General features: G+C 47.3%; 1 protein-coding gene across 8 annotated transcripts in view; it reads left to right on the forward strand.

The window, feature by feature from the left end:
• Positions 1–27,146, forward strand: part of LOC118360891 (ankyrin repeat and SAM domain-containing protein 1A-like) — a 114,369-nt gene that overhangs the window by 38,720 nt on the left and 48,503 nt on the right. For 6 of the 8 annotated variants that reach the window (XM_035740428.2, XM_035740432.2, XM_035740433.2 and 3 more), the window contains 10 exons: positions 3,480–3,776; positions 4,743–4,818; positions 4,972–5,073; positions 5,215–5,301; positions 5,464–5,633; positions 7,720–7,782; positions 8,150–8,276; positions 9,270–9,316; positions 10,499–10,616; positions 24,933–25,459. In XM_035740428.2, the coding sequence (XP_035596321.1) occupies positions 3,480–3,776; positions 4,743–4,818; positions 4,972–5,073; positions 5,215–5,301; positions 5,464–5,633; positions 7,720–7,782; positions 8,150–8,276; positions 9,270–9,316; positions 10,499–10,616; positions 24,933–25,459 (1,614 nt within the window). Of the gene's footprint in view, positions 1–3,479; positions 3,777–4,742; positions 4,819–4,971; positions 5,074–5,214; positions 5,302–5,463; positions 5,634–7,719; positions 7,783–8,149; positions 8,277–9,269; positions 9,317–10,498; positions 10,617–23,199; positions 23,429–24,932; positions 25,460–27,146 lie in introns of those variants that run through there. The other 2 variants (XM_035740431.2, XM_035740436.2) reach the window with 2 other exon arrangements.

The raw sequence follows: 27,146 nt of genomic DNA on the forward strand, positions 1-27,146 counted from the left end.
TCTTATTTTCAATGACGGCCTAGGAACAGTGGGTTAATTTAAAATTGCCTTGTTCAGGGGCAGAACAACAGATTTTTGTCTACTCACGGATTCGATCTTGCAACCTTTCGGTTACTAGTCCAACGCTCTAACCACTAGGCTACCTGCCGCCTATTGTGCACCTATTGTGCATCTATCACTGTTGTTCACACTGGCTTCATACTGTGTACTATCCTGGATTACATCATAGTGTACTAATCCTTCTCTTGACTGTAGCTGCCATCACATCAGTCAACACCCCAATGTGGATGACCAGGACAGGAGTGTATGTGTGGCCATCTACTTTCTTATGTTAGCATTTGAACAGCTGTTGGTTTGCAGGCTCACGTGGACCCCTGTGCAAGTAGGCTAGTGTGGAGTGAAGGAGGCGTCACAGGGAAGGTCTGATTCATGCGGCTCACCCTACGCTTTGCTCTTCTCCACTGCTGCCCAGAGAGGCCAGCCGTGGCTAATATGATCAGATGTTGTCAGACTCAAAGCCACGGAACGAACCACACTGGCCACACCACTGAGACAGAGAGGAGGGGATCCTCTGGAGTCTCAGACTTCATTGGTGATGATGTGGTTTTTGGTGTCTTAAAACTAGACACTGATCATGTGTTCATGATATGGCAAATATGTCTCTCTTTTTGCCATAAATCTTGAGGAAGTCTTGGTTTTTGCAGGTAGAATTCAATCGGCCATAATCCGAGCAGTTAGCCAGCGCACATAGAGATTGAAGCTGGTTTCTATTTGGATATTGTTATTGCAGATTTATCCAGGCTGTGCAAGTAAACATGTATACCCAAGGCTATAAAACCCAAGGCTATAAAACCCAAGGCTATAAAACATGTTCCTCTGAAGTAGCCTGCATCTAACAGTTGAGAGTTGAATCTATTAAAAAGCTTGTGATGACACAACAGTTGACGGTGCGTCACAGATGCGTGACGCCATGCTCCTTTGTGTGTGGTCGTTTCATGCTCCTGCAGCAAACGGGGAAAGAGAAACAGAGATGGACAGAGAGAGGGAGACTGAGAGAGAAACAAAGATCAAACCTTAATTTAGACCAAAAACACAGAGGAAACGCAGGAAGGAACAATTAGTCAAATCCCAAACCTTAACTGACAAAACCCGAGCAGGCTTGTGGTTTATTTCCCTAACAGAGGCTTTTTGTTTTGGAGTGTTCTTCTGCTCCGTGGTCTTTGTTTGTTTAGTGCAGCTCACACAGGGTCAGACCAAGCCTCTCTCAGCCAGCCTCTCTCTCAGCCGGCCCCTCTCTCTCTCTCTCCCCGTCTTTCCAGAAAGCCAGGTATTGTTTGGTATTCCCTCGGATTGTACATTTTTATTTCTCCTTTCTTTCAGCTCAAGCTGTAACCTGTTTTTGCCAGTGTAGTAAGACCTCTCACTCTCTCTCTCTCTCTGTCTCTCTGTCTCTCTCTCGCTCTCTCGCTCTCTCGCTCTCTCGCTCTCTCTGTCTCTGTCTCTGTCTCTGTCTCTGTCTCTCGCTCTCTCTCGCTCTCTCTCGCTCTCTCTCGCTCTCTCTCGCTCTCGCTCTCTCTCGCTCTCTCTCGCTCTCTCTCGCTCTGTACCTTGAACAACACAGGAGTAGTTACCTACTGATCTTTGTGTTAGTCAGAGGGGAGGGGCCAACACCTGTCCTGGGTGCCCTGTAACCTCCCCCCGACCCCCGTCTCCATGATCCTGCCTCTGATGGCAGAATAAAGACTCAGCTGGCACCTCCTCCTCCAGGGAGCAACCCAACCTAGCACAAAGTGTGTGGGTATTCTCCTGCCAGCTGTCGGCTGCTCCTAGGTGTCTGTGGCATGACTGGCACTCCGGGCATGTTGCAGACTGGCATTGTTGCCACACCCTGGTACACAATTGTTGTTGACTGGCACAGAGTGGCTAGCCTTGGGGGAGGTTATGGTTGGTCTCTTGCAACAGTTATTCATTCATTACCTTTAGGTTTGCACTGTGTTTACAAACTGTCAAACCTGCATGTTGTACACAGCATACAGCTAGTGTTGTCAGCCACTTGAGTTGACACTGGAATGTCCTGTGTGTTAGCTAGTGTTCCCAGTCTGCCCTTCTAGGAATATGACCTAGAATATGACCTAGCCTTTGTGATGAATCTGAGAGAGAATATAGTGTCATTACATATAAATAGTTTTGAGTTGGATATGCATTGGTTATTAAGACCATTATTTTGTCTCCGCTGATGTACCAGGCTGTATTGTAATCTCCCTCTTCTGGCTGCTGGTGGGAGTACTTGGTAATAAGAAGTAAGGAATGGAGATTTGAACACAAGTCCACTCTACTGTATATGCTGCTGACACAGGCTAGATATGATGTTTGTGATTATGTTACAATGTGAACATATGTCTGACCCTCTCCCAAAGTATTCTGATAGTATCTCTGATATTCTCTCCATATGATATAGAGATGACATTTGGCTACAGAATATGCTGCAACTCGCTCTGCATCAACTTTATTGCCTGTGTTATGGATGGTTTTTGAGTGTAAAAGCTGTGTTTGTAATGCTATTGATGTAATGTTGTTCTAGTGAACATATAGTTTTGATCCTTGCTCTCTGCGTTTGGAGAATCTCTTCTTTTTTTTAAAAAGTATATATATTCCATCCATTTCACTCATAGTCTGTATCCCTGTGCAGTCAGAACTTTGACCTCAGGATTGCCATCATCTCTGTTACTAGTCAGTTCCTCAGCCGCTGTTCTGCTCTCAGGACCATAGATTGTATTGACGTATGAGCCGTGTCTCTCTAGCAATATCTCGCAGGGTCACCCTGGTAACGCATGCCTCCTCTGCATGTGAAGCACTGCATGGATCACACTCACTACACTGTCGGTCACCACACCACTCAACACTCTCACACTGGCTGTCACCTCTACCTCTGTCTGCACGAAGCAGTTTACTTAAACAACCAAGCAACACATGACATATTGTCATCACAGAAGTGTCTTTCCTTATTATCGTGGCCTTTACTAAATGTCAACAGATTGTCCTTTCGTCACATTTACAGCAGGTCATGCCCTATATGAAGCAGGTGTTAGACAGTTCTACTCAACAGGGACTGTTCCCAGTCATGACTTCAGTCCCCACCCCCCAGCATCCTCCCAGCATCCCTTTCTCTCAGCTAGCCAGCGCTTTCCTTGGGCCTCATCATCCTGATTGGTGCTCTTCAATTACCTTTAGACATACTGGCTAATATGGTGGTTGCTAAGCACTGATTGGCTTAACTGACGTGACACAATCATGAGTCCTCAATCACTGCTTTCTGGAAGCTGGACCATGACTCACTTAATGCTCCCTCCCTTCTTTCCTCCCTCCTTCCCAATATCCACCCCCACCTCTTTCTCTACTTCCTCTATGTGGATGCTCACCCCCTGCCTCCCATCCCTCCCCCTTTCCTTTCTGGTCCCCCTTCCTCCCCCCTCCAACAGAACAACGACAACGAGACCCCTCTCCACTGTGCCGCTCAGTACGGCCACACCCAGGTGGTGCGTCTGCTGCTGGAGGAGCTGACCGACCCCACCATGAGGAACAACAAGTTTGAGACGCCGCTGGACCTGGCGGCGCTCTACGGCCGCCTGGAGGTGGTCAAGCTGCTGCTCACCGCCCACCCCAACCTGCTTAGCTGCAACACCAAGAAACACACGCCGCTGCACCTGGCGTCACGCAACGGACACCTGGCCGTGGTGGAGGTGCTGCTGGACGCTGGCATGGACATCAACTATGAGGTAAGGACTGAAGAGAACACTGGGTCAGTTGTCTCTCCTGCCTGTTCAATGATCAGGTTCAGTGTGTTGTTGTGAGAGCGTAGTTATGTGGATATATAGAGACTGAATGTGTCCATAATGTTATGTTGTGTATATACCATTGCAGCATTTAGGCCTACAAACTCATAGGCTCTTGACTTAAACCTCTTGAGCTCTTTATTTAGACTAAAGAACCAGTGTTTTATTTCATTTAACCTTTATTTAACCAGGAAAAGCCCATTGAGACCCAGAGTCTCTTTTTCAAGGGCGACCTGGCCAAGAAGGCAGCAACAATCAATACATTACATAATTAAAATATACAACAACACAACATAATCCAGCATAAAAAAGCATTTACATTCCTCCGTAACAGAGTTTCCCATCAATATTTGACTGTTTAAGGGGGCTTTTGGCCCTCTTCTCTTCTTATACCAGACTGTGCCATCCATCAGTCGTGTCCTACCTCCACTTCCCTCATCTCTGCTCTGTGGCAGGTCTGGGCCACCAAGAATCCTTCAGGTCTTGCGTCCTGCGGTTTCCATTAGCATGGCGCAGCGAGCTGGAAAATAATCTAGTTTGATTCCTCAACCAAATAATTTGCCATAGCAAAACACACCGGGGTGGTGTCCGCCAGCGGATAAATAACCAAAGCCAAACTTCTATTTCACGCTGATCAAACCTGTCCTGTGTGTTCAGGAAGTATCCTGCTAGTTTAGCTTTAAGCTGTATGCCCTAGCTGACCAAGATGAGAGGAATCAGAATCAAACCTTGGTGGCGGTCTAGATAGCAGGTCTTCATCTGTTCCTCTCAGCAGGGAGGGTTCGGGTTAGAGATCTGACCTTTGCTGTTCTGTATGTTGCTGACCTGTTGTCTACTCTGATGTCATCTTTTGTTATTGCTCAGCCACAGCATTGTTTTGATTATGTTCTGTTTGTTGTCTCTCTGCAGACGGAGAAGGGCAGTGCCCTCCATGAAGCGGCACTCTTTGGGAAAACCGATGTGGTGCAGAAACTTCTGAGGGAAGGTCAGACACTGACGTCTCCATTTAGTCAACATGCTCATAAGATACAACATGTTTCTACCCGCTGAATAATGCAGATATAACCCCCTGCTCGTCTCTCTCTCTTCCCCTTATCCCCTGCTCTGTCCTCTGTGTCTCTTCCCCGTCCTGCTCCAGGGGTTAATGTCAACATGGTGGACAACAAGGGCCTGACTGCGCTGGACACTGTCAGAGAGATGCCCTCTCAGACAAGCCGGCAGATAGCAGCTCTAATTTTGGGTAAGAAAAACAGACATAAATGGTTCCCTGTGGGATTATAAGGAAAGATGACCTTACCTTAACCACAAACTGATTTCCCAAAATGTTTTTTCTGACTAATGATATTATTTGAATGACCTTTTCTTCTTTATCTCTCTGCAGGTCATATGTCAGGAAATCCCCCTGTTTTGGACTTGCCTCCTCCCCCTCTCCCTCCACCTAATGAGAGCCCTAGCCCGAGGAAAAAAGGTATGTCGTATCTATACAGAAAACCTAAAGTGAAGTGAGCCGTTAGAGGATATGGTGTTAACACGTAACCACCAGCCAAGGCTCTCTACCTGTGTGATGCTGTGCATTGCCACCTGTATTTGTACGAGTATCAATATGTGTGTTAAAATGTGTGTGTTGTAGGTGAGATGGAGGTGGTGAGTGCACTGCTCTCGGGGCTGGCCCCGGGGCCTGAGGAAGAGAGCCCGTATGAGGCTCTCTTTGAGGCCACCTCCTGTCACTCTCTAGACAGCCTGGCTAGCGGGAAGTCCTCCGACAGGGACTCTGGACGGCCTGACAGTGAAGCCGGAAAGGTTGGTCTGGAACTCTGCCTTCCACCACAGAAACACACAACATGTGACTCAAGAAGTTTGCATGGCTGGGCATCTAAAATATTTTTTCTCCACTAGAGGGCAATAGTTCTCTGCATTTAATTGTTGTTGAGTGGACTGGATTTAGAAATTATGACAGCATATCTCTTTATCACTAGAAAAGCCTGGGACAATGACGATTCTTTTGGACATCAACATTCTAACAGTCTAATAAATACATTTCATATAATAATTTGGTTGTGTTTATGAAGGTCTTAGGTAACATTACACTACGAAAGAAAATGTATTTCAAAGTACACAGTAGCATTTTCATTAGTTAATGTAACCGTAGGCTATGTGTACAAATGAAAACCACTAAAACACTACAATTAAAGTGTTAAAATCCATGAAATAAAAAAAATTGTTATTAATTTGTTAAAGACCATTATGAAACTAAGAAAATGCATTTCAAAAGAACAGAATGGCATATTTTGAGTTTAAATATATTACTGTGCTTTGAGTGTTGCGAGTGCATGTAGGGAGTTTATGGAATCGCCATCATTCTGCCAAAAAGGCCCGCGGGGGTGTGGTATATGGCCAATATACCACAGCTAATGGCTGTTCTTATGTACAGTGCAACGCGGAGTGCCTGGATGCAGCCTTTAGCCGTGGTATATTGGCCATGTACCACAACCCCCTGTGGTATATTGTCTGATATACCACAGCTTTCAACCAATCAGCAACCAGGAGACAAACTACCCCGTTTATTATTTGAAATAATAGAGCTCAGGGGTTAATTTCTAAGAGTGATTTGGAAACTACAGAATCTGCTAGACATCAAATGTCAAAAAGTTTGAAAAAGTAACTCTTTGGCGCTCTGTTAAACTGCCCTGTTCATCAGATTCTTCATATATTGATACTATTCTCACCCATCAGACTATTGTCAATGTAATCTTGTCTGCAGATAACTCTTAAGCTAGTTATATGTGTGAAATTAGTTTCAATATACACTCACCGACCAGTGTATTAGGTACACCACCCCATTCACAAAAATGGATCGCTCCTACAGACAGTGAGTAACATGGCCGTGGCTTGCTATATAAATCAGGCAGACAGGCATCGAGGCATTCAGTTACTGTTCGATTGAACATTTGAATGGGAAAAACGAGTGACCTAAGCGACTTTGAGCGTGGTATGATCGTCGAGTCCAGGCGTGCCGGATCCACTATCTCAGAAATGGCCTCGACAAACAAAAATACAGCTTGTTGATGGGAGAAGTCCAAGGAGAATGGCAAGAATGGTGCAAGCTAACAGGCTGACCACAGACAAATAGCTGTGTAGTAGAACAGTGGTGTGCAGAACAGTATCTTAGAATGCACATCTCGTAGGTCCTAGTCACGGATGGGTTATTGCAGCAGACGACCACACCGGGTTCCATCCTATCAGCTAAAAACAAGAAGAAGCGGCTCCGGTGGGCATGTGATCACTAACACTGGACAATTGAGGAGTGGAAAAACATCACCTGGAACATCACAGCGAGTTCAGTTTACTTGAGTGGCCAATGCAGAACCCAGACCTCAACCCACTAGAGCCTCTTTGGGATGAGATGGAACAGGCTGTTCACAGCTTGAATGTACCTCCGTCCAATCTGCAGCAACGGCGTGATGCCATCACGGCTGCATGGAGGTAAAGGGGTGTCCGACCCGGTACTAGATGGGTGTAGCCAATAAATTGGCCAGTGAGTGTAGTGCCATTGAATGAGGGTAGGCATAAAAAAAAAAACATGTCCTCTTAAAACGGCTTATAAAACAAATTCTGCTTGTGATATCAAGATGAAAATAATTACAGTGTGTTATCTAGACTTACTTAGGAAAAGTACGTGGGCGGGGGGAGGACATGACTAAAATGTATAATTAGAAAAGTACATTAGTTTTGCGTCCACATGACACGCTCTCAGCTTTTCTAGTGTTAACATCTTTGTTTGATTTCAATGCTCCAGTTCAACCGACCTTCTACAGTACTTCAAGATATGTGTCAAGCTAATGTCTGAGCACAGTCAGTGATTTCGTTCTCTGTTTGTCAATTACAGAAAGACCGGCTGGCTCACCAAGCCCAACCTGCCCCAGGCCATGTGGAGGAGCTTAGCTCAGAGGTCAGAATCTATGGTCATTAAAGCTCTGTTTTGATGGACCATGTTGTAATGGTTGGGTTAAATGCGGAAGACTCATTCGGTCGAAGGCATTCAGTTGTGCAACTGACTAGGTATCCCCCTTTCCATTACTTTTGGCCAAAGCAATCAATTAGTTCCTGCTAGTTTTGTGTGTAAGGAACGAGCTAAGGACTGTATGGATGACCGTAAGGTCCAGTACAACCATGAGAGGGCACTGTGGAGTGACTTATCTCACTGTATGAGTCCTCAGCGTCACAGGACAGTTTGAGATGAATGCTGCACAAGCCTAACAGAGGTGGTATGGGTGTTCTGTACTGTGCTGACCCTGTCTCCCATCTCTCCCTCACAGGCTCTATTCACTAACAGCAGCATCGATGAGAGGGGGGAGACTGAGGAGGAGGATCACACGTATGAACTGCTGCTGTCTGCCCAGACCAAAGTCCCCCAGTCCGCACTGGACCCCCCATCCCAGAAAGGTACACACTTAGACAGGAGTGTAGAAAGGGATTTGGATTGGATCAAGGATGATATTCAAATCCCTTCATGATTCCTAATTAATTGATTCCTAATTGATGGAATATGATGTGTGATAAAACACTGCTCCCTCAGCCTGAAGAATAAGGATCACTTGCAACCTCGCCCCACTCCACCCACATGCCCCCTCCCTGGTGCTTTGAAAAGTGTCACCCCTCATTCCTAGCAGCATTACACCAGGGATGGAATGGAGAAGGGGTCAGTTTTCCAACCGCTCCCTAAACCCTGCCTGCTTCCACTCTGTCTGGTTGTAACCCTTTACCCAAATACAGCTCAGGTTTAACCTCAACAGCATCAGTAGGAGAGAGCTTGGAATATGCTAATGTGTGATATCCTCCTCAGGATGGTCATAGCTGTATCAGAGGACTCATTCCTTAGCTTTGGCTTTTGAATGACAGTGCGTTTCATTGGATTAAATGGGATTTAATTAACAGCACATTGGAGTCCCTGTCTGTTGATATGAATGTTTTTAAACTGTCCCCCAGGCTTTCTGTTCTGTCACATTCCTAATAAATGAATTGTGTGTCACTAAACAGTGTCATAGAAATGAATGTGGAGAGCCTGATTGCTGATGTAATCACTTCCCCTTTTATTTTGATGAATGACTAGATGTCCAGCCCTTGACTTGCGTTACAAAGTAATGTTGTTAAGATGTTTAATGGGTTGGTTTGAGGAAGGCTCATCTTTGCTGGCTGCTTAATTGTCTGCTCTTCTTTCTGTTTTAAAAGTGTCTGTCTGGCCATTGTCTCCAATACTACCCACAATACCATGTGCATAAAACATGAGCTTTATTATACTTCCCTTTCCTATTAACTTTGCATAATATCATCCCTGGCAGTCTTGAGATTGAATACATTGAATAGAAATGAAATATGATAATTGTACTACCTTATTCATGATGACCTAACTAACTGCTGTCTATCCTGCCTCCCCAGATGGGAACACTACAGTTAAACAGTCTTCCAACAGTCTCCTACCTCAGGTATGACCTGCATCTCCTCTCATCCCTCCCCTCATCCCTCCATCTCTCCCCTCATCCCACCATGGCTGCCATGCTGCCTGTCATCTGACTCACCTGTGCTCTGGAACGCTGTGTGATTAATAAGATGTTATTTACCTCTAGTAGCTACATATAAGGGCACCAGGTAGCCTAGCAGTTGGAGCATTGGGCCATTAATAGGAAAAATCTGCCGATGTGCCCTTGAGCAAGGCACTTAACCCTAATTGATAATGTGGCCGTGACCCCACACTCTAAGGGTGTCTCAGGGAGAGTAGGATATGCAAAAAAACACATTTCCAATGATCTTTTCTCCTGTGTGACACACTGCTTACACAGAGAAAGACATGGACAAAGACCTAAATAAAGGTCCCTGGGCTCCTCCACGTTCTGCTTTGACATGAAATTGAACCATGGCGTTTGACCTTTTCCCCTAAACATGTATTTTTCCACCATGGTACTGCTCCATCCTGCGAGGATGAATATCTTACATACAGGTACTTCATCAGGAAATATGTCTCCCTGACTGAGGTCCTCGTGACAGTCTGTGTCTCTGTTTAATAGCCAACCCTGGCCACCGGGACTCCGGGAGAGTTACAGCCTCTCCCCTCACTCCTCTCCTCCCTCTCTCTGCCTCGCTTTCCTTTCCATCCCTTTTAATTTCCCTTCTCCTATCCCCGTCTCATCAAATGTAACTGGAGGGCCCTATAAAGCTGTCTTTTCTATTTATTATCCTATCATATCTATTTATACTGCCTTTTTATTATACAGTTAGCTGCCACAGGGTTTTATTTGTGTTGCTCTCCCCCCTCCTCCCATAACCTCATCTCAAATCTGTTTTTTTCCCCTGAGGTTCTTATTTGGAGCAACTGTACCTTTGCTGCCTCGTTTTTTTCCCCAACGAGTCTCTGTGTGGCTGACTGGCTCGCTGGCTGAATGGCTTGTGTCCTCTGTGTTCTAATCAGCAGCCAGCCATCTGAGGCTATCATCCATATTAGGAATGCTGATGCACGGCAACGTGGAAGCAATCACTGGGACGCTTTCTTAATTTAATATCATAGTGTGGGGCTAATTCGGGCTGTGCTAATCGTCTGCTATGCTGTGATGGTGGTTTTAGATGGGATTGACAGCTGTTAGTGTGCTCATCTCTCCCCTGGTCTCCTCCAGCAGCAGAAGCCCACTGCCCCTAGTGACCTCAGACCACCAGGCGAAACGGACAACACTCTGAAGCTCCCCGGACCTTCTGTGGTTGGGCCTGGACGGACGGGACTCTGCTCCACTGGCGGTGAGTTCCACCCTCTACATGCTCTACCTTCTGGATGGCAGTTCCAGGTGGGAGAGATGTGCTTGTTTCTAAGCTCCACATTGACCATAGATGCAGTAAAGGGCAATGTTCCGTCTAAGCTGCGCGTGTGCGTGGGCACACAGCTCCCACGGGACTGACAAGCAGAAGAAATATCAGCCTGCAGAGAAGCATGAGATTTAACTTCACTTAACTTTCTGATTTTCCCCTTTAGTTAACACTGTCAACGTGTCCTTCTATTGTGGGAATTGCCAATATAAGCCAACTTCAATGCAACAAACTGAAACAAAACGGACTATGCAAGACTTGGTATGCAAAACTAACTATGGAAGAGACTTTCTTGTAGGCACCGGAGTAGGATTCTATTGCATTGACAGGCAAGACTCTGCCCATACTATACAGACCAGTGCGGCTTAACCGATCAGAGCTGCAGTATACCTACATGCAAATAGACAATTGCCATATATGGATCTGTGCTATTCCTTTGAACTGGACCGTGTTTACACCATAAGTGGTGGTGAGTAGATGTTTTTTTTTAAAGTTGCACAGAATTTTCACAATGTTCAAGTTTGCGCTCAGCAGACCTGAAATTAGCTCAGTGCCGGAAAAAAATGGAAATGCCATTGGGGAAAGTTCCCGAATGTAATCATTTCCCCCAGGCAAAATGATCCTACATTTAGTCTGTTGTTTATATGTGTATTTCACACTATGTTGAGGTAAAAATTGGAGGATAATGCTGTATGGATGTCAACCCTAATACATGTTCATGTTATTTTCACAAATCAACTGCATTACATTTAAAAACGACTTTGACTGCCACCACTGATTTCGCTAGGCTATCAGTTTATACGAACACAAGTTACCATTTAGCAGTCACTTCTTCTAAACCTGAAAAGGTACAACTTCTAAATCTTATGCAGTGAAAACACATTGTGGGCCTGTTACGAAAATCATGATGGATTTGACAAACATCCTTATTGTTAGATCAGATTTGTTAAATGTGCTCCAATCCAACATTCTTCTATCCCCATGGTCCCAGATGTCTCACTGCTATACTCTAGTTACAGCTACTGGGTCACGAGCAGCTCTGTGCTCTTCTCTGACTCCGAGGAGCCAAAGAAGACAGGACATTTGCTTGAGAAACACGCCAGACTTGGCCGAACAACCCGTGCATGTCGCTGTAACTGTAATGGAAGAAATGCATTAGCATCTGACTGCGGAGTGAGATTGCTAGGGTTGGATTAGTGCTGCCTGGGAGTGTATGATTGGCATTCCAGAGGCCCAGCAGCTTTGGGCCTGGATTAGGCTTGTTTAGATCAGGCTGAATTGACATTCTCTGCCAAGCGAGCTGAAGAAAACTAATCTGGTTTGTTACATGGAACAGAATTCTTGGTCAGATTTGACCATACACTGTATTATTATCTAAGAACCTCCAGCCTACTTACACTACTAGAAATGCAACATTGTACACTTTATGCATTCGTTGGAGATTGGACAATCTTCATCTTATCCTCTTCCATCTTGCTGTCTAGTTCTTTGTTTATCTTGCTGCGTTTGCCCGTTCTCTCATACGAACACCATAGCAGGCTCATGCATATCCAAGCAGGGCATAATCATGCAAACACAGACACATAGCGACACATAGCTAAGCATGCTGTGTCTGTGATAGATGTGTGCTGTTTGGGGACTGTGTCTGTGATAGATGTGTGCTGTTTGGGGACTGTGTCTGTGATAGAGATGTGTACTGTTTGGGGACTGTGTCTGTGATAGAGATGTGTGCTGTTTGGGCACTGTGTCTGTGATAGAGATGTGTGCTGTTTGGGGACTTGTGTCTGTGATAGAGATGTGTGCTGTTTGGGGACAGTGTCTGATAGAGATGTGCTGTTTGGGGACTGTGTCTGTGATAGAGATGTGTGCTGTTTGGGGACTGTGTCTGTGGTAGAGATGTGTGCTGTTTGGGGACTGTGTCTGTGGTAGAGATGTGTGCTGTTTGGGGACTGTGTCTGTGATAGAGATGTGTGCTGTTTGGGGACTGTGTCTGTGATAGAGATGTGTGCTGTTTGGGGACTGTGTCTGTGATAGATGTGTGCTGTTTGGGGACTGTGTCTGTGATAGAGATGTGTGTTGTTTGGGGACTGTGTCTGTGATAGAGATGTGTGCTGTTAGGGGACTGTGTCTGTGATAGAGATGTGTCTTGTTTGGGGACTGTGTCTGTGATAGATGTGTGCTGTTTGGGGACTGTGTCTATGATAGAGATGTGTGCTGTTTGGGGACTGTGTCTATGATAGAGATGTGTGCTGTTTGGGGACTGTGTCTGTGATAGAGATGTGTGCTGTTTGGGGACTATGTCTGTGATAGAGATGTGTGCTGTTTGGGGACTGTGTCTGTGATAGAGATGTGTGCTGTTTGGGGACTGTGTCTGTGATAGAGATGTGTGCTGTTTGGGCACTGTGTCTGTGATAGAGATGTGTGCTGTTTGGGGACTGTGTCTGTGATAGAAATGTGTGCTGTTTGGGCACTGTGTCTGTGATAGATGTGTGCTGTTTGGGGACTGTCTGTGATAGATGTGTGCTGTTTGGGGACTGTGTCTGTGATAGATGTGTGCTGTTTGGGGACTGTGTCTGTGATAGAGATGTGTGCTGTTTGGGCACTGTGTCTGTGATAGAGATGTGTGCTGTTTGGGGACTGTGTCTGTGATAGAGTTGTGTGCTGTTTGGGGACTGTGTCTGTGATAGAGATGTGTGCTGTTTGGGGACTGTGTCTGTGATAGAGATGTGTGCTGTTTGGGCACTGTGTCTGTGATAGAGATGTGTGCTGTTTGGGGACTGTGTCTGTGATAGAGATGTGTGCTGTTTGGGGACTGTGTCTGTGATAGAGATGTGTGCTGTTTGGGGACTGTGTCTGTGATAGAGATGTGTGCTGTTTGGGGACTGTGTCTGTGATAGAGATGTGTGCTGTTTGGGGACTGTGTCTGTGATAGAGATGTGTGCTGTTTGGGCACTGTGTCTGTGATAGAGATGTGTGCTGTTTGGGGACTTGTGTCTGTGATAGAGATGTGCTGTTTGGGGACAGTGTCTGATAGAGATGTGCTGTTTGGGGACAGTGTCTGATAGAGATGTGCTGTTTGGGGACAGTGTCTGATAGAGATGTGCTGTTTGGGGACTGTGTCTGTGATAGAGATGTGCTGTTTGGGGACTGTGTCTGTGATAGATGTGTGCTGTTTGGGGACTGTGTCTGTGATAGATGTGTGCTGTTTGGGGACTGTGTCTGTGATAGAGATGTGTGCTGTTTGGGCACTGTGTCTGTGATAGAGATGTGTGCTGTTTGGGGACTGTGTCTGTGATAGAGATGTGTGCTGTTTGGGCACTGTGTCTGTGATAAAGATGTGTGCTGTTTGGGGACTGTGTCTGTGATAGAGATGTGTGCTGTTTGGGCACTGTGTCTGTGATAGAGATGTGTGCTGTTTGGGCACTGTGTCTGTGATAGAGGTGTGTGCTGTTTGGGGACTGTGTCTGTGATAGAGATGTGTGCTGTTTGGGGACAGTGTCTGATAGAGATGTGTGCTGTTTGGGGACTGTGTCTGTCATAGAGATGTGTGCTGTTTGGGGACTGTGTCTGTGATAGAGATGTGTGCTGTTTGGGGACTGTCTCTGATAGAGATGTGTGCTGTTTGGGGACTATGTCTGTGATAGAGATGTGTGCTGTTTGGGGACTGTGTCTGTGATAGAGATGTGTGCTGTTTGGGGACTGTGTCTGTGATAGAGATGTGTGCTGTTTGGGGACTGTGTCTGTGATAGAGATGTGTGCTGTTTGGGGACAGTGTCTGATAGAGATGTGTGCTGTTTGGGGACTGTGTCTGTGATAGAGATGTGTGCTGTTTGGGGACTGTGTCTGTGATAGAGATGTGTGCTGTTTGGGGACTGTCTCTGATAGAGATGTGTGCTGTTTGGGGACTGTCTCTGTGATAGAGATGTGTGCTGTTTGGGGACTGTGTCTGTGATAGGTGTGTGCTGTTTGGGGACTGTGTCTGTGATAGGTGTGTGCTGTTTGGGGACTGTGTCTGATAGAGATGTGTGCTGTTTGGGGACTGTGTCTGTGATAGAGATGTGTGCTGTTTGGGGACTGTGTCTGTGATAGAGATGTGTGCTGTTTGGGGACTGTGTCTGTGATAGAGATGTGTGCTGTTTGGGGACTGTGTCTGTGATAGAGATGTGTGCTGTTTGGGGACAGTGTCTGATAGAGATGTGTGCTGTTTGGGGACTGTGTCTGTGATAGAGATGTGTGCTGTTTGGGGACTGTGTCTGTGATAGAGATGTGTGCTGTTTGGGGACTGTCTCTGATAGAGATGTGTGCTGTTTGGGGACTGTCTCTGTGATAGAGATGTGTGCTGTTTGGGGACTGTGTCTGTGATAGGTGTGTGCTGTTTGGGGACTGTGTCTGTGATTGGTGTGTGCTGTTTGGGGACTGTGTCTGATAGAGATGTGTGCTGTTTGGGGACTGTGTCTGTGATAGAGATGTGTGCTGTTTGGGGACTGTGTCTGTGATAGAGATGTGTGCTGTTTGGGGACTGTGTCTGTGATAGAGATGTGTGCTGTTTGGGGACTGTGTCTGTGATAGAGATGTGTGCTGTTTGGGGACTGTCTCTGTGATAGAGATGTGTGCTGTTTGGGGACTGTGTCTGTGATAGGTGTGTGCTGTTTGGGGACTGTGTCTGTGATAGGTGTGTGCTGTTTGGGGACTGTGTCTGATAGAGATAGAGATGTGTGCTGTTTGGGGACTGTGTCTGTGATAGAGATGTGTGCTGTTTGGGGACTGTGTCTGTGATAGAGATGTGTGCTGTTTGGGGACTTTCTGTGATAGAGATGTGTGCTGTTTGGGGACTGTGTCTATGATAGAGATGTGTGCTGTTTGGGGACTATGTCTGTGATAGAGATGTGTGCTGTTTGGGGACTGTGTCTGTGATAGAGATGTGTGCTGTTTGGGGACTGTGTCTGTGATAGAGATGTGTGCTGTTTGGGCACTGTGTCTGTGATAGAGATGTGTGCTGTTTGGGCACTGTGTCTGTGATAGAGATGTGTGCTGTTTGGGGACTGTGTCTGTGATAGAAATGTGTGCTGTTTGGGCACTGTGTCTGTGATAGATGTGTGCTGTTTGGGGACTGTCTGTGATAGATGTGTGCTGTTTGGGGACTGTGTCTGTGATAGATGTGTGCTGTTTGGGGACTGTGTCTGTGATAGAGATGTGTGCTGTTTGGGGACTGTGTCTGTGATAGAGATGTGTGCTGTTTGGGGACTGTGTCTGTGATAGAGTTGTGTGCTGTTTGGGGACTGTGTCTGTGATAGAGATGTGTGCTGTTTGGGGACTGTGTCTGTGATAGAGATGTGTGCTGTTTGGGCACTGTGTCTGTGATAAAGATGTGTGCTGTTTGGGGACTGTGTCTGTGATAGAGATGTGTGCTGTTTGGGGACTGTGTCTGATAGAGATGTGTGCTGTTTGGGGACTGTGTCTGTGATAGAGATGTGTGCTGTTTGGGCACTGTGTCTGTGATAGAGATGTGTGCTGTTTGGGGACTGTGTCTGTGATAGAGATGTGTGCTGTTTGGGGACTGTGTCTGTGATAGAGATGTGTGCTGTTTGGGGACTGTGTCTGTGATAGAGATGTGTGCTGTTTGGGGACTGTGTCTGTGATAGAGATGTGTGCTGTTTGGGGACTGTGTCTGTGATAGAGATGTGTGCTGTTTGGGCACTGTGTCTGTGATAGAGATGTGTGCTGTTTGGGGACTTGTGTCTGTGATAGAGATGTGCTGTTTGGGGACAGTGTCTGATAGAGATGTGCTGTTTGGGGACAGTGTCTGATAGAGATGTGCTGTTTGGGGACAGTGTCTGATAGAGATGTGCTGTTTGGGGACTGTGTCTGTGATAGAGATGTGTGCTGTTTGGGGACTGTGTCTGTGATAGAGATGTGTGCTGTTTGGGGACTGTGTCTGTGATAGATGTGTGCTGTTTGGGGACTGTGTCTGTGATAGAGATGTGTGCTGTTTGGGCACTGTGTCTGTGATAGAGATGTGTGCTGTTTGGGGACTGTGTCTGTGATAGAGATGTGTGCTGTTTGGGGACTGTGTCTGTGATAGAGATGTGTGCTGTTTGGGCACTGTGTCTGTGATAAAGATGTGTGCTGTTTGGGGACTGTGTCTGTGATAGAGATGTGTGCTGTTTGGGCACTGTGTCTGTGATAGAGATGTGTGCTGTTTGGGCACTGTGTCTGTGATAGAGGTGTGTGCTGTTTGGGGACTGTGTCTGTGATAGAGATGTGTGCTGTTTGGGGACAGTGTCTGATAGAGATGTGTGCTGTTTGGGGACTGTGTCTGTCATAGAGATGTGTGCTGTTTGGGGACTGTGTCTGTGATAGAGATGTGTGCTGTTTGGGGACTGTCTCTGATAGAGATGTGTGCTGTTTGGGGACTATGTCTGTGATAGAGATGTGTGCTGTTTGGGGACTGTGTCTGTGATAGAGATGTGTGCTGTTTGGGGACTGTGTCTGTGATAGAGATGTGTGCTGTTTGGGGACTGTGTCTGTGATAGAGATGTGTGCTGTTTGGGGACAGTGTCTGATAGAGATGTGTGCTGTTTGGGGACTGTGTCTGTGATAGAGATGTGTGCTGTTTGGGGACTGTGTCTGTGATAGAGATGTGTGCTGTTTGGGGACTGTCTCTGATAGAGATGTGTGCTGTTTGGGGACTGTCTCTGTGATAGAGATGTGTGCTGTTTGGGGACTGTGTCTGTGATAGGTGTGTGCTGTTTGGGGACTGTGTCTGTGATAGGTGTGTGCTGTTTGGGGACTGTGTCTGATAGAGATGTGTGCTGTTTGGGGACTGTGTCTGTGATAGAGATGTGTGCTGTTTGGGGACTGTGTCTGTGATAGAGATGTGTGCTGTTTGGGGACTGTGTCTGTGATAGAGATGTGTGCTGTTTGGGGACTGTGTCTGTGATAGAGATGTGTGCTGTTTGGGGACAGTGTCTGATAGAGATGTGTGCTGTTTGGGGACTGTGTCTGTGATAGAGATGTGTGCTGTTTGGGGACTGTGTCTGTGATAGAGATGTGTGCTGTTTGGGGACTGTCTCTGATAGAGATGTGTGCTGTTTGGGGACTGTCTCTGTGATAGAGATGTGTGCTGTTTGGGGACTGTGTCTGTGATAGGTGTGTGCTGTTTGGGGACTGTGTCTGTGATAGGTGTGTGCTGTTTGGGGACTGTGTCTGTTAGAGATGTGTGCTGTTTGGGGACTGTGTCTGTGATAGAGATGTGTGCTGTTTGGGGACTGTGTCTGTGATAGAGATGTGTGCTGTTTGGGGACTGTGTGTGTGATAGAGATGTGTGCTGTTTGGGGACTGTGTCTGTGATAGAGATGTGTGCTGTTTGGGGACTGTGTCTCTGTGATAGAGATGTGTGCTGTTTGGGGACTGTGTCTGTGATAGAGTGTGTGCTGTTTGGGGACTGTGTCTGTGATAGGTGTGTGCTGTTTGGGGACTGTTTGATAGAGATGTGTGCTGTTTGGGGACTGTGTCTGATAGAGATGTGTGCTGTTTGGGGACTGTGTCTGTGATAGAGATGTGTGCTGTTTGGGCACTGTGTCTGATAGAGATGTGTGCTGTTTGGGGACTTTCTGTGATAGAGATGTGTGCTGTTTGGGGACTGTGTCTGTGATAGAGATGTGTGCTGTTTGGGGACTGTGTCTGTGATAGAGATGTGTGCTGTTTGGGGACTGTGTCTGTGATAGAGATGTGTGCTGTTTGGGGACAGTGTCTGATAGAGATGTGTGCTGTTTGGGGACTGTGTCTGTGATAGAGATGTGTGCTGTTTGGGGACTGTGTCTGTGATAGAGATGTGTGCTGTTTGGGGACTGTCTCTGATAGAGATGTGTGCTGTTTGGGGACTGTCTCTGTGATAGAGATGTGTGCTGTTTGGGGACTGTGTCTGTGATAGGTGTGTGCTGTTTGGGGACTGTGTCTGTGATAGGTGTGTGCTGTTTGGGGACTGTGTCTGATAGAGATGTGTGCTGTTTGGGGACTGTGTCTGTGATAGAGATGTGTGCTGTTTGGGGACTGTGTCTGTGATAGAGATGTGTGCTGTTTGGGGACTGTGTCTGTGATAGAGATGTGTGCTGTTTGGGGACTGTGTCTGTGATAGAGATGTGTGCTGTTTGGGGACAGTGTCTGATAGAGATGTGTGCTGTTTGGGGACTGTGTCTGTGATAGAGATGTGTGCTGTTTGGGGACTGTGTCTGTGATAGAGATGTGTGCTGTTTGGGGACTGTCTCTGATAGAGATGTGTGCTGTTTGGGGACTGTCTCTGTGATAGAGATGTGTGCTGTTTGGGGACTGTGTCTGTGATAGGTGTGTGCTGTTTGGGGACTGTGTCTGTGATAGGTGTGTGCTGTTTGGGGACTGTGTCTGATAGAGATGTGTGCTGTTTGGGGACTGTGTCTATGATAGAGATGTGTGCTGTTTGGGGACTGTGTCTGTGATAGAGATGTGTGCTGTTTGGGGACTGTGTCTGTGATAGAGATAGAGATGTGTGCTGTTTGGGGACTGTGTCTGTGATAGAGATGTGTGCTGTTTGGGGACTGTCTCTGTGATAGAGATGTGTGCTGTTTGGGGACTGTGTCTGTGATAGGTGTGTGCTGTTTGGGGACTGTGTCTGTGATAGGTGTGTGCTGTTTGGGGACTGTGTCTGATAGAGATGTGTGCTGTTTGGGGACTGTGTCTGATAGAGATGTGTGCTGTTTGGGGACTGTGTCTGTGATAGAGATGTGTGCTGTTTGGGCACTGTGTCTGATAGAGATGTGTGCTGTTTGGGGACAGTGTCTGATAGAGATGTGTGCTGTTTGGGGACTGTGTCTGTCATAGAGATGTGTGCTGTTTGGGGACTGTGTCTGTGATAGAGATGTGTGCTGTTTGGGGACTGTCTCTGATAGAGATGTGTGCTGTTTGGGGACTATGTCTGTGATAGAGATGTGTGCTGTTTGGGGACTGTGTCTGTGATAGAGATGTGTGCTGTTTGGGGACTGTGTCTGTGATAGAGATGTGTGCTGTTTGGGGACTGTGTCTGTGATAGAGATGTGTGCTGTTTGGGGACAGTGTCTGATAGAGATGTGTGCTGTTTGGGGACTGTGTCTGTGATAGAGATGTGTGCTGTTTGGGGACTGTGTCTGTGATAGAGATGTGTGCTGTTTGGGGACTGTCTCTGATAGAGATGTGTGCTGTTTGGGGACTGTCTCTGTGATAGAGATGTGTGCTGTTTGGGGACTGTGTCTGTGATAGGTGTGTGCTGTTTGGGGACTGTGTCTGATAGAGATGTGTGCTGTTTGGGGACTGTGTCTGTGATAGAGATGTGTGCTGTTTGGGGACTGTGTCTGTGATAGAGATGTGTGCTGTTTGGGGACTGTGTCTGTGATAGAGATGTGTGCTGTTTGGGGACTGTGTCTGTGATAGAGATGTGTGCTGTTTGGGGACAGTGTCTGATAGAGATGTGTGCTGTTTGGGGACTGTGTCTGTGATAGAGATGTGTGCTGTTTGGGGACTGTGTCTGTGATAGAGATGTGTGCTGTTTGGGGACTGTCTCTGATAGAGATGTGTGCTGTTTGGGGACTGTCTCTGTGATAGAGATGTGTGCTGTTTGGGGACTGTGTCTGTGATAGGTGTGTGCTGTTTGGGGACTGTGTCTGTGATAGGTGTGTGCTGTTTGGGGACTGTGTCTGATAGAGATGTGTGCTGTTTGGGGACTGTGTCTGTGATAGAGATGTGTGCTGTTTGGGGACTGTGTCTGTGATAGAGATGTGTGCTGTTTGGGGACTGTGTCTGTGATAGAGATGTGTGCTGTTTGGGGACTGTGTCTGTGATAGAGATGTGTGCTGTTTGGGGACTGTCTCTGTGATAGAGATGTGTGCTGTTTGGGGACTGTGTCTGTGATAGGTGTGTGCTGTTTGGGGACTGTGTCTGTGATAGGTGTGTGCTGTTTGGGGACTGTGTCTGATAGAGATGTGTGCTGTTTGGGGACTGTGTCTGATAGAGATGTGTGCTGTTTGGGGACTGTGTCTGTGATAGAGATGTGTGCTGTTTGGGCACTGTGTCTGATAGAGATGTGTGCTGTTTGGGGACTTTCTGTGATAGAGATGTGTGCTGTTTGGGGACTGTGTCTATGATAGAGATGTGTGCTGTTTGGGGACTATGTCTGTGATAGAGATGTGTGCTGTTTGGGGACTGTGTCTGTGATAGAGATGTGTGCTGTTTGGGGACTGTGTCTGTGATAGAGATGTGTGCTGTTTGGGCACTGTGTCTGTGATAGAGATGTGTGCTGTTTGGGCACTGTGTCTGTGATAGAGATGTGTGCTGTTTGGGGACTGTGTCTGTGATAGAGATGTGTGCTGTTTGGGGACTGTCTGATAGAGATGTGTGCTGTTTGGGGACTGTGTCTGTGATAGAGATGTGTGCTGTTTGGGGACTGTGTCTGTGATAGAGATGTGTGCTGTTTGGGGACTCTAATATAAACAGGTATGCCCAGTCCCTCTCCATTACCGTCTGAAAGCAGCTGCCTCTCAGGGATTGGGATTAAGGCCCTGCTCACACTCCCTGCTACTCTTAACCCCCGCCCCTTCACATCTCTCCCCCATTGAGGCTGTGTGTGTGATGGAGACATGCCTTGTCAGCAGCAGCATAGAGCAGGCAGAGCACCTGTCACACACACACTGAAGGAATCACAGAGGATGCCCAACAGATTCCACATGCCTCCTGTTTCACAGGCATCTAACATCACAGTGCCCTACTCTCACGCACAGTCAATTGGGTGTAGAAGAGATTTCACATACTAAAAAGTGATAAAGTTATCTGCCATAGACATAATATCTTATGACTATCAGGTTATGTGGCCTTGGCCAGAGTGAACTCACACAGGAGAGGCTAGCATCACTAGATAGATGATAGCCTGCTAAATTCTCAGTGCATATCTGTTTGCTAGCTTGACTGTAGTGAGAACCACAGCTGTGTTTAGTGGTTTCTGCCTGCTGTGGGACCTGTGGAGAGTGGACCACACTGCCCATCCTGGCCTTGCACTTATAGTGAATGACTAGAATTGGGATGTTCTCGAGCACCCAAACAGACTAATCAATGTATGTCAGTTTAACATCAACAATGTCCATTACATTCTCAGTTTCTATCACATATACACAGGTTCCCCACTAACGCATAACGTCAATTAAGATTGAGGTCAGAATCTCAATAGTTTTGCGCCTGTAGTTTTAAATGTCATTCTAACACATGACATACAGAGCTAAAAATGCTCTCCACTCTGAGTACAGGAAAGCAATTTCCCCAGGGGCTGTAAATAAATAAATACATACTGTCTCTCTGTGACATCAATGCAACAGTAACTGTAGAATTAACATGACATCACTGCTCACAAGGCCACCAAATGAAACACACACACACACACATGTGTTATCTCACCAGTGACCTCATCCCTCCATAAAAGCAGTGTAAATATCCATATGTCTCTCATTGGGTTACTGAGTATCTCAATGTTTCCAGCCCCGGTCGGACCGTTGGATCATGGGTGTTGTAGTCTGGGTCCTGTTGGTTGAACACACTAGGGGATTGTTGAAGGGAGCCATAGTGATACGCTCATTAGTCATTCACACTCTCCAGCTGCCAAGGACAGGGTGGGTGTTTGGCTGTGGTCTCTCCATATGTTTATACACACACACACGCACATATCTTTCCAAATTGAGTAGTAGGCAGCTGAGCGTAGATGGGCACAGGGCGTTGGTACTGGGCACAGGGCGTTGGTACTGGGCACAGGGCGTTGGTACTGGGCACAGGGCGTTGGTACTGGGCACAGGGTGTTGGTACTCTGCCTCACTGTAAACTGCCTGTAAGCTAAACAGTGCATAGAGCAAAGTGTACCAGCTCCTAGTTGAACTGTGAGCTGACATACAGGGTGGAGTAACTATTACTATTTCACCTGGACAGATATTCATCTCTAACGGAGCTCTTTTTAGAGTTGAACGTGTTGTTTTGAGAGCTGTTTGAATGACTGAATGGTATTCGAAAACACTATGTCCTGTTGAGAGAGAGTTTCATTAGAATGCTTGGAGTAACTGCAGTCTTTTTGTAGCTGTCTTTTTCTCTGAAGGACAAACTAAAACACACTGAAGGGGCCACTGCCCCGCTGTGATGTCACTGACACTGTCCCAGTTTCCTTGTCACCAAACACCACGACCCTCTCACCGGAATTGGCAATGAGGACACACACAGGGCAGCACGACACAACCTCCCCCCTACCCAATTTCCAACACACACACACATTAACCATGTGTCAGAAGCCTGATTATCAGGATGGTGGCTGAGAGTCAGACAGAGTGGATGGAGTGATCCCAGAGTTACAATCCCAGAGATGCAGTCAGTGGCTAGTGAGTTGGGGCAGGCAGGCAAAGAGCTCACACAGCTACAGCTCTACGTAGCTTTGATTTACACAGCTCCGGCTCAGGGAGAAGTACAAGAAGGGAGGGACAGAGGGGGAGCTTGACAGGCAGAAGGGGAACAGAGGCACAACCTGGCTCAACTCTCATCCGGTGGTCGATTTTGATGGTGGAAAAACAGGCTTGGGTGTCAGTGTCTCCTTTGAGGGGGAGAGAAAGAGGGCCTGTTGTTGTGAGGGGAAAAGCGTATTGTTTTCAACTGGATTGGCTGTACAGGATCTGTAAGCAGGGATTGTTTTCATGCTATAGCTCGAAGCAGAAGAAGTAAGTTCCTGTTTGTTCTTGTGTCCCCGTGTGTGTGTCCCCGTGTGTGTGTCCCCGTGTGTGTGTCCCCGTGTGTGTCCCCGTGTGTGTCCCCGTGTGTGTGTCCCCGTGTGTGTGTCCCCGTGTGTGTGTCCCCGTGTGTGTGTCCCCGTGTGTGTGTCCCCGTGTGTGTGTGTGTCCCCGTGTGTGTGTCCCCGTGTGTGTGTCCCCGTGTGTGTGTCCCCGTGTGTGTGTCCCCGTGTGTGTGTCCCCGTGTGTGTGTCCCCGTGTGTGTGTCCCCGTGTGTGTGTCCGTGTGTGTGTGTCCGTGTGTGTCCGTGTGTGTGTGTCCGTGTGTGTGTGTCCGTGTGTGTGTGTCCGTGTGTGTGTGTCCGTGTGTGTGTGTCCGTGTGTGTGTGTCCGTGTGTGTGTGTGTGTGTGTGTGTGTGTGTGTGTCCGCGTGTCCGTGTGTGTGTCCGTGTGTGTGTGTGTGCGTCCGTGTGTCCGTGCGTGTGTGTCCGTGCGTGTGTGTCCGTGCGTGTGTCCGTCCGTGTGTGTCCGTCCGTGTGTGTGTCCGTGCGTGCGTGTGTCCCTCCCTCCGTGCGTGCGTGTGTCCGTGTGTCCGTGCGTCCGTGTGTCCGTGTGTGCGTGTGTCGGGTGTGTGTGTCCGTGCGTATGTCCGTGCGTGTGTCCGTGCGTGTGTCCGTGTGTGCGTGTGTCGGGTGTGTGTGTCCGTGCGTATGTCCGTGCGTGTGTCCGTGCGTGTGTCCGTGTGTGCGTGTGTCCGTGCGTGTGTCCGTGTGTGTGCACAGATTCTGCAGAATGCTTGTTGTCTTGCTACCATCCGGTTTCTTCCTTTGCTGATTTCCTGTGAGGATTCCTCAGTGCTGTATCATTTCTGTGGAACTTGACCTCAAACAGGGGCTGCTGCTGATTATCTCAAAGGGAGTGAGACACACACAGAGACAGGCAGGGATGGAGGAGTGGGAAAAAACTGGCAGAGCATTGAGTAATATAACAAACCTCCAAACATCCAGAGAGATGGTTGCAAGCTGGGATTGGAATTATCTGTCTTCCAGTGCTTCGGACAGCATTCTGTAGGTCCGTCTCTCCTTATCTCTCATGCTCAAACAATCACAGATCTGTTTCTGGGGCTGTGGGGACATTGTTATTAGTCCTGATAGATATCTACCTTCAGTCTCAGTCCAGCCTCCTGCCTGCCTTGACTCACTACTCCTGACTCATTTCTCCCTGCTCTTTAGTTTCCCCTCCTAACTCTCCTGGTCTCATCTCTACAGATAACTCCCTGCTCTTCAGTCTACCCTCCTAACTCTCCTGGTCTCCTCTCATCTCTACAGATAACTCCCTGCTCTTTAGTCTCCCCTCCTAACTCTCCTGGTCTCATCTCTACAGATAACTCCCTGCTATTTAGTCTCCCCTCCTAACTCTCCTGGTCTCATCTCTACAGATAACTGTTCCCTGCTCTTTAGTCTCCCCTCCTAACTCTCCTGGTCTCATCTCTACAGATAACTCCCTACTCGGCCAGGACCTAGTTGCAGTACCTGAAGTGTTCACAGGCCTCTTGCACGGCTCCTCGCCTGTCTTTGACTGTCAGGTGGAGCCCCTCAGCAGGCTGCCAGGTGGGGTACTGACACAGTCCAGCCAAGGCCAACAGCCGGCGCCAGCTCCAACGGTACCCACCAAAACAACAGAAGCTCCGCCTCTGCCTCCTCCAAACATCAACATGGCTGCCATACTGACAGACTGTGACCCCAAAGCCATCTATGCCACAGTGTCTAAGGGGGTGCCCAGGGACAGAGACAGAGACAGGATGAGGGACTTTGGGTCTGGGGCTGTGCCTGCTGGCAGGATGCGTCCCCCTGGGGACCTGAAGCTGGCCCGCAGCCTCTCCAAGTCGGACTCGGACCTGCTGGTATCGCCGCCTAGCGAGGAGGAGGGAGGGCTGGGCAGCCGGAGTGAGTCCGTCTCCAACTGCAGTGCAACCAAGAAACGGCTGGAGAAGTCGCCCTCTTTCGCCTCTGAATGGGACGAGGTAAGACCCTTGCTTCACTGTTCTGTTGGACTTATGTTATAATATGGTGTTCTGTATTCATAGTTTATACACTCACCTGGGTGAGTTCTCAGGGATGACTTCCATACCATCACCATATAGTGTTACAGGTGAAAGGACACTACATGGTCACATTATAGCCCTCCTCATGGAGCTGTTGTCTAGTTATCGAGGGGTTAACCTGTAGAGTAGAATGACATCATGGAGCTGTTGTCTAGTTATCGAGGGGTTAACCTGTAGAGTAGAATGACATCATGGAGCTGAGAGGCTCGGGAACATTAGGCCTGCATGAGTGAGATCCACACACACCCCTCTCTTTAGCCACGTTTTCTCATTCATATCTGCCGTTTTTCTGCCCCTAAACTATGTATTAACCCTGCTGAAATAGAAGCCAAACCCACTCTATCACTGCAGTGAGAAGATAATATTCAAAATTGTATATAGCCAGCCATTCAGAACGGAAATACCCTGTCTGAGGGGCCGATAACAAAGAATAAAGAGCCAGGGAGAGGAGATTAGAAGTGACGAAAAGATGGGGCTAAAAAGTGAGGAGGATCTGAAAAAGTAACAGGATAGATAGGCCTAGACAAAGAGTTGGAAAGTGAGACGAGGAGAGCGGAGGAGAAGGTCATTGAGTTGCAGCTCTATCCTCCCTTCAGGACTGACCCCGCCTCCTCAGGTTGCCATGGTGTTACACTCCAACCTAATCTGGACTCCCCTGGAGATGGGCAACTGTTTTTACGGTTGCCTTGAACACACACACTTTTCATTCAGTATTCTAAAATAGAGCCATTTGGAATAAGTGTTATCCGCAGCATTGTGTACGCGTGTAACTGCACCATTATGGTATTTTGAGATGCAATCTGCATGGATTGTTAAATCCACTTTAAATCTTCCACTATTTACAGTGCCTTGAGAAAGTATTCGGCCCCCTTGAACTTTGCGACCTTTTGCCACATTTCAGGCTTCAAACATAAAGATATAAAACTATATTTTATGTGAAGAATCAACAACAAGTGGGACACAATCATGAAGTGGAACGACATTTATTGGATATTTCAAACTTTTTTAAGAAATCAAAAACTGAAAAATTGGGCGTGCAAAATTATTCAGCCCCCTTTAAGTTAATACTTTGTAGCGCCACCTTTTGCTGCGATAACAGCTGTAAGTCGCTTGGGGTATGTCTCTATCAGTTTTGCACATAGAGAGACTGAATTTTTTTCCCATTCCTCCTTGCAAAACAGCTCGAGCTCAGTGAGGTTGGATGGAGAGCATTTGTGAACAGCAGTTTTCAGTTCTTTCCACAGATTCTCGATTGGATTCAGGTCTGGACTTTGACTTGGCCATTCTAACACCTGGATATGTTTATTTTTGAACCATTCCATTGTAGATTTTGCTTTATGTTTTGGATCATTGTCTTGTTGGAAGACAAATCTCCGTCCCAGTCTCAGGTCTTTTGCAGACTCCATCAGGTTTTCTTCCAGAATGGGCCTGTATTTGGCTCCATCTTCCCATCAATTTTAACCATCTTCCCTGTCCCTGCTGAAGAAAAGCAGGCCCAAACCATGATGCTGCCACCACCATGTTTGACAGTGGGGATGGTGTGTTCAGGGTGATGAGCTGTGTTGCTTTTACGCCAAACATAACGTTTTGCATTGTTGCCAAAAAG

Source organism: Oncorhynchus keta, chromosome 28 (assembly GCF_023373465.1).
Source record: "Oncorhynchus keta strain PuntledgeMale-10-30-2019 chromosome 28, Oket_V2, whole genome shotgun sequence".
NCBI classification, from domain to species: Eukaryota; Metazoa; Chordata; class Actinopteri; order Salmoniformes; family Salmonidae; genus Oncorhynchus; species Oncorhynchus keta.